Raw genomic sequence first — 11,084 nt, forward strand, 5'->3', positions numbered from 1 at the left:
TTCAAAAAAAATGAGAAAGAAACGAATATGACCAAAAATAAGAAAACTCTCTAGTACCCAATATTAGAGAAAAAGTGATATGGAAGGAAGAGTATAACAGAAGAACAAAGACGTACCAAACTCAAAAGTTTAAGCCTATTATCCATATCCTACACTGACATAAGTTATGTTACAACCTTAAAAATCCTCAAATGTGTGTGTTTAAATATGATCTGGCTGATTTTGAAGATAACTTAGAAATTCATTGATTTTTAATCATGTACATTCATTGAGTTAACACCCTTACAATTGAGTGCATAATGGTGAGTAAAGAGATAGGTTAAGTGCTGGTGCTGAAAGAACTTATCTGAGTTGATTAGATCAAAGCAAGGAACAAATGTCTTGATCACCAAAAGTAAGTGACATTCAATTGGTAAGGTTTTTAATTTATTGATGACAAAGTTTCAGTGAACAGACAAGTTACTTGAGGAAAAACAACAATTCAAGTTTGGGGTTGTGATGATATATTGTCATTACACGTCATTTAGCAAGAAAAAGCACACAAACCAGACTAAAAATAAGCAAGTTAGAAGCAAAAGCAAGAAAAAAGTATGGAAAAGTTACAATGGATGAAGAAAAGGACTTGGTGTAAAAATTATTTTAAAAAGGAGCAAAAACACATTGAAGTACTAGAATAATGCGTCTGCACCTCCTCATAACGCACCCACACTTTTTCCTTCATTATGCAATGCACCCGTGTTGCTCTTCAGTGCAGTCGCGTTAACACATTTTGCTGACACACTTTTGAGTGCTTTAAAAGAAAAAAATGGAGAAGAAAAAGGGGTTCAATTTTCTAGAGAGAAAAGTGACGAATTTGGGTGATTTTGGAGCTTGTGGAGACCATTGAAGCCATTTGAGAGCTTATTCTTCGTTGGTTCTTCATGATCTTTGAGTATGTACTTATGGTATTAATTAATTTTAACATGAGTAGCTATATTTCTCTTAGGTTAGGTCTTATTTGATGATGAACCTATTTGTATTTGATTGAGACATATGATCAGATGACGTTAATGTAATTGTCTTGAATCATTATTATTATTCAGTTATAGATAATGCTTATTGCCTATTGTTTGTTATGACTTTCGATTTGATTTTGATAAGTAGTGACTAGGGATAACATACTTAGGAATTGTGACTAGGGATTAACGCGCTATGTTGCCTAGTCTGACGGTATAATTGGTCTGAGGGATCGGGGAATTGACGCCTAAACTAGTGAGTTGCACACCAAGGGTTTGGGTGTAGTGGTTGAGTTAGTTTGTCGTGTAACTTTGTAGTCATTGCATGTTTACAACGCTAGGACACTTGTTAATAAATTATCATCATAATCCTAGCTTACACAATCCTTTTAATTATTCAAGTGCATGGTGTAATACATCTCATACTAAATCATCGTTTCCTACCTTGCACTACTCTTCCAATAAAATATAATGAAATGGTATAAATTTAAGGTCTAATATTTGGATTAATTAAAAAAATGATTATGCTCTAGTCTGTTCCATTTCACTTTGCTTCGTTGTATTCCGCTCAATTCGTTTTAAAAATATCCAAACATAATATGAGTATTGCTTGTTGGGATGTAAATTACCAAATCAATTAAAAAAACGGTATCTTACTTATTCATATTAATGGTTGGTGGTGACTAAAGTGGTGGTTGATAGTGGCCAGATTAGAGATCATAAGTGTGTAAAGTGATGATCAGAGATGGTGGTTGAAGGTGGCCAGAGATGGATATAGCGGTGATCGATGATGATCAAAATTGTGGCCAGAGATGGATATAGCGGTGATTGATGATGGTCAAAATGGTAGTCATAATAGTTGTAACAATCATTGGTAGTGGTATGTTACCTTTAAAACAACAACAAAAATGTAAAATCTATGTATTAATAACTAATTCAACTTCATTTTTGTCAAACAGATTTTAGTTTTAAAACGATCTTCAAAATCAAAAGCCAGAAACTCACAACAACATCCTAAAAGTATGCAGCTATCAATTGGACTTCAAAACCTGTTGTCATGGACCCAAAATAAAACCAAGTTGTTTGTTTCTTTCAACTGCATTTAGCTTCAACTGTGCAGTACATATCAACCTTTACCCTTTCTAAAACTCACTCACCACTCTTAATCTCTCTTACAATATGAAGAATTTCTTGTTTTCTCTATACTTCTTGTTTCCCATAATCCTTACAATTATTCTCATGCTCCTCACTCCGATTCCAAGTGCACAATTAACCACAACCGAAACCAAAGTTCTTCTTCAAATTCAAACACTTCTTGAATATCCTCAACTTCTTCACAAATGGAAGAAGAATCTCACCAACTTCTGCAACCTCTCTCCATCACCTTCCTTCATCATTGTCTGCTCAAAGAACCATGTAACAGAATTAACAATCATTGGAAACAAAACCAAGCCAGTTTCAGAAAGATTCTCCACTGATTCTCTTTTCACTGTTTTAACAAGGCTTTCAAACATGAAGGTTTTGTCATTGGTGTCACTTGGTTTAAGGGGTCCATTGCCTTCAAAGATCACTAGGTTTAAGTCTCTTGAAGTTTTCAACATTTCTTCAAATTTCTTCTATGGAGAAATTCCCTTATCAGTTTCATCTTTGAAGAATCTCAAGAGTCTTGTTTTTGCTGATAACTTTTTCAATGGAAATGTACCTAATCTCAAAAGATTAGCCTTTCTTGAAGAGATTAATCTTGCTAACAACAGATTAGGACCTGACTTTCCTTCATCTTTGTTCTCTCTTCCTTCACTACACAACCTAAACTTGGCTTCAAATCGATTAACCGGTTCGATTCCAGCAAATATATCTTGTAATCCTTCTTTAAATTTTCTTGATATCTCACACAATTTTCTACAAGGAAAACTGCCATGGTGCATTGATTCGAAGTCGTTGAACCGAACAATAGTTTATTCTGGTAACTGTCTGTCAACAAGAAATTTCAGTGATCAACATCTGTCGTCTTACTGCAAGAAATCATCAGTGTTGAATGTTAAGCCGAGATTCGAGAGGCCGAATGAATCAAAGAAGCAACTAGGACTAGGAGTACTAATCGGTATTATCGGAGGTTTTGTAGGAGCTGCAGTGTTTTTGATTCTACTCTTTCTGTTCATTTTGAGAAAGTCCAATGCAAAAAACGTTTCTGTCACTGCATATTCAAGGCCAAATATTTATCTAAGTAAGGCCACAATTTCGCGCGTGCGCGCGCAGACACATTTCATATATTTCATATGATGATATAATAAATCTTAGTCTTTTATTTAAGCTATGCTTTAATTTGTTTTTCGTTTCTGTCGAAATTAGGAAGAAATGTTCCTCAGCTAATGAGAATAGCTTCAAATGGATTACCACCTTATAGACTTTTCAGAATAAAAGAAATTGAAGATGCAACCGACAACTTCGACTCGTCGAATCTAATAGGAGAAGGATCAAAAGGACAGCAATACAAAGGTAGACTCAAAGATGGTTCAATGGTCATGGTTAATCAGAAGAGTTTGAGCAAAATCAGTGATCAGAATTTGAAGGTGTTACCTTATTTAAGGCATAGGCATTTGGTGAGTGTTGTAGGTCACTGTTCTATTAACCATGAGGACAATCCCAAAATGAAAAGCACATTATTCATTGTATTTGAACACATCTCAAACATGTCATTGAGGATTCATCTTACAGGTATAATAAACACTCGCATAAAAACAGTTTAATTTCGATTCTGATTGGTTGACAGTGTAAAAAAATTCGAGTTCAACAGATAGGAGAAAAAGTGAGATGCTAAAGTGGCAACAAAGAATGGCGATTATCATCGGCATTGCAAGAGGAATCAAGTTCTTACACACTGGAGTAACTCCTGGCATATTTGGAAACAACATCAAGATTGAGAATGTTTTGTTGGACAATAGTCTCAATCCAAAAGTTAGTGGATATAGCATTCCATTTCCAAACAAGGTTAGAACTTAGATGAACAAGTTATATATATTTTGACTCATTTGGTACCTATGGTTGATATCTTTGTTAATTTTCAGAAAGGTTCTGAGAGAAAACATAAACAAAAAAATGCACACAATCATGTTAGCAGCATCAATAGTGCAGAAAAGGAAGACATATATCATTTTGGATTGATTCAACTTGAACTTATCACTGGAAAACTTGTTACATCTTCTATGGAAGTAGAGGTGCTGAAGTATGAGGTATATACATAAAACATGAGATAACATTCTTATAATATCTAATATTATGGTAATTACATGTTTGCTTCTTATCATGTTTAGCTTGAGAGAGGTCTATGTGAATCTGCATCACCGAACGCGTTAAGGAGCGCTATCGATCCTTCGCTCCATGGAACTTATGCACATGAATCATTGAAAACTGCGGTTCTGATCACCATCAACTGTCTCAGCAAGGCTCCCCGTAATCGTCCTTCTATAGAAGATGTTCTATGGAATCTGCAGTACTCCATGCAAGTTCAAGAAGGAAGGTCTAGCAAAGCCTCAACATGAAAATGTGTACTTTCTGCCTATAAAATTGTTTGTTGCAGTTTATAAGATATTTGTTCAGAAATAATAAATTTCTTGAAGTATATATTTTCTTGAGTAAGGCCATCGTTTTCAATAATAAACACCTCTTTATATAGTGTTATCTTTTTGAATTTATGTCTTAGTTCATCATAAAAATAGTATTACCTTTTTGTGTATACACATTATGTGATAATGATGAATGAAACAAATGAGAATGGTGAAAAAAACTTATTCCACACAATATGGAGTCTAAAACAATAGTATAAACATACACTTTTTTATATATAATGCTACTATTGTGAAATTGAATAGTTCTACCACACCAAAAAAAAAAAATGGTCTGAATCATCATATACTTCATCCTCCAAATCAGCAGTCTCTTTATCAACATTGTCATTTTTTTGGACTCCTCGCCTAGAGTCTCAAGGAAAATGGTTGTGTCGAATCCTTCTCCTTAGAATCTTCACCACATTCAAACTTATTATCATTAAAATGGTCCACTTCACCATCACTTGCAACTTAATCAACATTAATTTCATCATCACCATACCCAAAATTACTCTCTCATGCATCTTTTTCTACTTGGACATCATCAACATTATAACCTAAGTAATATCCTACATCAATTCCTTCTTTGACATGTTCATCATCATCATTAGCACCTAAGTTATCCCTTGCACCTTTTTCTATTTGAACATCATCGGCATCATCACCTAAGTTATCCCTTACATCAACTCCTTTTTGGGCATGTTCATCATAATCAACATTATTAACACCTTCCCCGACATCTTTTCCTAGTTAAACATCATCATCGACATTACCACTCCTATAATTATACATCATCATCAACATTAGAACTTCCATAAATATGTTCTCACTCATTTTCATCTATTACTTCAGGATTGTCTAGAGTATGTGCCTGATAGAAAGATGGATCAAGTGGTGGGCCTGGACAGTGGGCCCAAACCAAAGGTTTGGAGGGTTTACAAGAGAAGTAAAAGAATAAAAGAATAAAAGAAATAATCATAGGAGTTTGTTAGAGTTATTATAGGAATTAGTTTGTTATTTTAATTAGGGGGTTTGTTTCGATAAAACAGGAATAAGCTTGTGGCTATAAAAGAGAACAGAAAGGTAGAATTTAGGTATCAAGGAAATCAATTAGGATTCACCATCTTGGTGAGGGAAGCACTGTGTGCTTAAGGGCTGATTGGTATTCACCATCAGTTGTTACTTTCATTATTATTTTACAATTGATTCATTCTTTAATTATTCCATTCAATTATTCTCTATTTCTCCCATATATTCATATAAGAACCTAACAATTGGTCCGACCTACCGGATCAAAAAAATCACCACCACACCGAAATTGTAGATGCCACGAAAGCCCAAGATGGGGGATCGTATGGACGCGTTGGAAACACAGATGGTTGACGTCGAAACACAGATGGTGGACATCAAAGCAACACTGCAGACGTTAGTCAACAGATGCAACAACAAAGCGCTATTCTCTCTGATTTATGCAAACAGATCGGTCAGAAGAATACGAATCAGGAGAGTGGGGGTCCCATGGGTGAGTCTTCACATGAGGAATCACGTTTGTCAGGGAAGAAGGTGAAATTGCCATTATTCGAAGGAGACGATCCTGTTGCATGGATCACACGAGCTGAGATCTATTTTGATGTGCAGAATACGACTGATGAGATGCGAGTGAAGTTGGCACGTCTGAGTGTGGAAGGTTCTACAATACACTGGTTTAACCTTTTGATGGAAACAGAGGACAATCTGTCCTGGGAAAAGTTGAAAAAGGGTCTGATTACGCGCTATGGAGGAAGACGTCTGGAAAATCCTTTTGAGGAATTATCCACGTTGAAACAGAGGGGTAGTGTAGAAGAATTTGTGGAAGCTTTTGAGCTTTTGTCGTCACAAGTGGGAAGACTTCCAGAGGAACAATATCTGGGTTATTTTATGAGTGGTTTGAAGCCACAAATTTGTCGTAGGGTTCGGACTTTCAATCCTCTGAATCGGATGCAGATGATGCGTATTGCAAAAGACGTAGAGGAAGAGTTGAGAGAAAATGATGATGACGCGGGCAGATACGGTAGCAAAAAAGGAGGGCAGGATCGATGGGGCCGTAGTGATTGGGCCGGGCCAACTTTTCGGAACAGGAACGGGTCAAATCTGAATGAGACAAGTCGTTCCAGTTGGGCCAATCCGACTCAGAAAACAGGATCAAGTGGATCTAACACGCTGTCTACGACGTCGTTAGCTTCAACTGGGAAAAAGGGTGAGAATGATTCCCGACCTGAAAAAGGGAAAGGGATTCGCAGCATTCGCAACGACGAGATGGATGAGAGAAGGGCGAAGGGGCTGTGTTTCAAGTGCGGTGGAAAGTATCACCCTACTCTCCATAAGTGTCTTGAGAGATCCTTACGAGTATTGATTTTGGGTGAAGGAGAAACTCTTAACGATGAAGGTGAAATCGTATCTATGGAAGAAGTGCAAACTGATGAGGAAGAGGGGGAGGAGGTAGAATGTCAATCCATGGGTGTGTTGGGAAGTATGAGTGGAAATCGTACCATGAAAATTGAGGGAAAAATTGAAAATGTGGATGTGTTAGTGTTGATCGATAGTGGTGCGAGCCACAATTTCATCTCCCCTCAAGTAACAAATGCGTTGGGATTAGAAATCACTCCTGACCCTGCCAGGGGCATCAAACTTGGAGATGGACATATGGTGAATTCTCAAGGGGTGTGCAAAGGAATTGTAATAAAGATGGGTTCTGTGAAAGTAGTCATTGATGCGTTGGTACTGGATCTGGGAGGTTTGGATATAGTATTGGGAGTCTCGTGGCTGAGCACACTAGGAAAGGTAATAATGGATTGGAAGGTGTTGTCTATGAAGTTCATGTATGAGGGGCAGATGGTTAAGGTGTTGGGTCAAGGTAGCAGGCAAGAGGAGCATAGTTATCTGAACTCCTTTTTGGATGACAAGCAGAATAGGATGGGAACTGAATGGTGGGGATCTCAGCATCACCAATTGGAAGCTGGCGAGATCTCTGTGCCAACAGAAGTAATTGCGATTCTGGAACAATTTCCTGTAGTTTTTAAAAATCAAATTCAGCTGCCTCCGGAGAGATCTCAAGTGCACCATATCAAATTATTTCCAAATCATGGAACAATCAATGTTAGGCCCTACCGGTATCCTCACCATCAGAAGGAGGAGATTGAGAAACAAGTGACTGAACTGTTGCAGGCAGGAGTGATCAGACCCAGTATGAGCGCTTTCTCTAGTCCGGTGATTTTGGTAAAAAAGAAAGATAAAAGTTGGAGAATGTGTGTGGATTACAGAGCGCTTAACAAAGCTACAGTTCCGGATAAGTACCCTATTCCCATCGTAGATGAATTATTGGATGAATTATACAGCTCGACTGTTTTTTCGAAGATTGACCTTAGGTCCGGTTATCATCAAATCAGGGTGCATGAAGATGATATTCCCAAAACAACTTTTAGAACTCACAATGGCCACTATGAGTATCTCGTGATGCCATTTGGGTTAATGAATGCTCCAACCACGTTCCAAGCAACCATGAATGATATTTTTAGGCCCTTTTTGAGGAAATTTGTCTTAGTTTTTTTTGACGATATCCTCATATACAGTAAGAACATTCAAGAGCATCAAAAGCACTTATGTCAGGTTCTTTCTGTTTTACTTGAAAACTGTTTTATTGCAAATCAAGCTAAGTGTAAGTTTGGGAGTAAGCAGATTGACTACTTGGGGCACATTATCTCAGGTAAAGGGGTAGCAGTAGATCCTGCGAAAGTAAGGTGCATTTTGGATTGGCCAGAACCAAAGAATGTAAAAGGAGTTCGTGGATTTTTGGGACTTACTGGGTACTATAGAAAATTTATTAAGGATTATGGCAAAGTGGCCAAGCCTTTGACTGAGCTGACCAAGAAGGATAACTTTGCGTGGGGAACAGAGGCAAATGTAGCTTTTCAATTGATGAAAATTATCATGACTTCACCCCCTGTTTTGGTATTACCTAATTTTTCTCTACCCTTTGAAGTGGAATGTGACACAGCTGGTAGAGGTATCGGAGCAGTGTTAATGCAGCAAAGGAAACCTGTAGCGTTTTTAAGCAAAGCATTATCTCAAGGCAATTTAGCAAAGTCGGTGTATGAAAAAGAGCTTATGGCCTTGGTATTGTGCATCCAGCATTGGCGACACTACTTGTTGGGAAAGAAATTCACAGTATACACGGTGTCATACGGTGAACTGACTTGGGGTATTTTGCTTTTTATCGCAATGTCGCGGATAGCAAGAGTCGCCACCGACTTTTCTTTTATCCAATAAGGAAAGGTGGAAAAGAACAGGAAAGACCTCAATAGATTTTGGGTTCGGGAGGTACATTATACAAAGGGAAGGTATTAGCACCCTTTGTATCCATGGTTATCCATGGGCTCTTAATTGCTGGATCACTTATATTTTTGTCTGAAAAATGTTGGTGAATTGTTTAAATTCGAAAAGAGAGTTTAACTTTGTAATGATTCTCGTATGAATGTATACAAAGTATTTATCTCGTTTGATTTTGAAAACGGTTTAGAAAAATGTAACTTGGTAATGATTCTAGTATGAATGTATACCAAGTGGTGATTTTCTAGGATTTGCAAAGTGTGAGGGGTGGGAAATGTTTTAGGTTATGATCCAGCAATTGAGAGTTATACCTTCCTAAGGTCATTATGAACGTTTCCTATCCTTATGAGGGTAAAACTGTCCTTACTATTGAGAAGTAAGTAATTTTACCCTTTGGATGTTTAAGGGTCATCGTAGGGTCATCGATAGGTCATTGAAGGCAACAGTTGTAAGGATACCTTAGCATTCGAAGGGACGATCATCATTTAACCGTAGGCTACACCGAAGGGTCATCGAGGGACGAAATCATATATTCGAAGGCAACATCCGAGGGACTATGATGTATTTTATGATGATTTAATCGAAGGGCCATTGCTAAGTGTATCCCCACATTCGCGGGACATGACCGTGGTACCGTAATATCGTAAGGCAAAAGAGAGGTCCAAGATCACATATTTAGAGGCCGTATTTTACAATCGATTAGGTAATTAGGATGAATCTCCACATTAAAATTAATACATTAAAATTAATACATTAAAATTAATACATTAAAATTAATTAGGTAATTTAGGGTGAAACTCCACAAGGGTATCCCACAAATAAAGTGGAAGACCTAGACAACAATCTTTTCCTGGGAAAGGTGAACCTTTACAAAATTCAGCAAACGGGTTAGAGTACCAAGTCAGGATGCAATCAAGGATTGCACCGCAAAAGAAACCAGAACAGCAGTAGGGTCAGATAAACAATGCATGGCTATGATAAAAAACATGACAGGTTAGCAAAGGACAGAACAGAAAAATCAGCGACTGTCCCAGTCGCCGCTGCCTCGCCTAGCGAAGGCTTAGCGAATACTCGCTGCATGCTCGCTTAGCGATGTGCTAGCGAGCGGCTGCGGATTCTGGTTTTGATAACAGCATAATGTCAGCAAGCTTCACACCTTATAGCATTCATTACAGAGATTATGTGGTTAGACATTCAGATGTTCATGCATACTTAAATTCATATGTAAAACTTAAGATAGTTTCATAAATTCAATCATGATACCATGTGCAAATTAAGAACATAAGGTAGTAATAGCAATGCCAACCTGTTTGTAATCGAATTGTAACCTTGAATTGGCCGATCGGATCGAATTGAGCGGAAGTGACCTTGCTGCCGCCGGCTTTTCCTTCAGGGTTTTCCGTCTGTGAGCGCTAGGGTTTGCTTGCTAGGGTTCTCCTTTCGTCCTTTTTCGTCCTCCTCGTCTGTCCATTTTCGTGGCTGAAGTGCCAGTATTTATAGTGATCGTGGTGACCTAATGGGCTCAGAATGAAGCCCAGAATTTTCTGTTATCTGCCAGCTTCGCTAGGCGAGCGTGTAGCGAACGTTCGCTAGGCGAGCGTGTAGCGAATGTTCGCTAGGCGAAGGATTTGCTCGCCTAGCGAGCAGGCCAGTTTGGGCCATTTTCTGGATTGGGCCATTCGTGAGCTGGGCCTTTGTTCCTTTAAGATCAGTGTCATAAAAATGAGTCGGAGTGCCCTGAAAAATGTCTTAAAATATTAATGGGCAAATTTTGGGGTATGACAGCTGCCCCTGTTCAATATTCTTGAACCGAGAGAGTCAGAATGGTATGTACGCCATTCGTGGTCTGGAGGTGGAAGATTATTGAACACTTAGAACGCCCCAAAAATTTGCACTTGTCAATTAGTTAGTCTTGATGGAGATGGGCTTAAAGATGCCATCTAGGAAGTTTGATGATGAGAGCTTCAGAGTACGTCGTACGTTAGAAGATATCTGAAGTCATGGGTGTCACTGGGTCATACGCTAGACCGTATAGTGAGTCATTCATTAGGCCGTCGACTTCACTGGGGAGTTAGAATGGGTCATACGCCGCTGGGGATAACAGATTAGCATGGATCAT

At 38.1% G+C, this 11,084-nt stretch overlaps 1 protein-coding gene across 1 annotated transcript; it reads left to right on the plus strand.

The window, feature by feature from the left end:
• The first annotated feature begins 1,911 nt into the window (after positions 1 to 1,911).
• LOC127121439 (probable LRR receptor-like serine/threonine-protein kinase At1g14390) lies at positions 1,912 to 4,552 on the plus strand. The gene is made up of 5 exons (XM_051051928.1): positions 1,912 to 3,219; positions 3,345 to 3,710; positions 3,790 to 3,983; positions 4,061 to 4,225; positions 4,307 to 4,552. The coding sequence occupies exons 1-5, from the start codon at positions 2,175 to 2,177 to the stop codon at positions 4,532 to 4,534; spliced, it is 1,998 nt and encodes a 665-aa protein (XP_050907885.1). The 5' UTR covers positions 1,912 to 2,174; the 3' UTR covers positions 4,535 to 4,552.
• The last annotated feature ends 6,532 nt before the right edge of the window (positions 4,553 to 11,084 follow it).

Source organism: Lathyrus oleraceus, chromosome 2 (genome assembly GCF_024323335.1).
Source record: "Lathyrus oleraceus cultivar Zhongwan6 chromosome 2, CAAS_Psat_ZW6_1.0, whole genome shotgun sequence".
Taxonomy (NCBI): domain Eukaryota; kingdom Viridiplantae; phylum Streptophyta; class Magnoliopsida; order Fabales; family Fabaceae; genus Lathyrus; species Lathyrus oleraceus.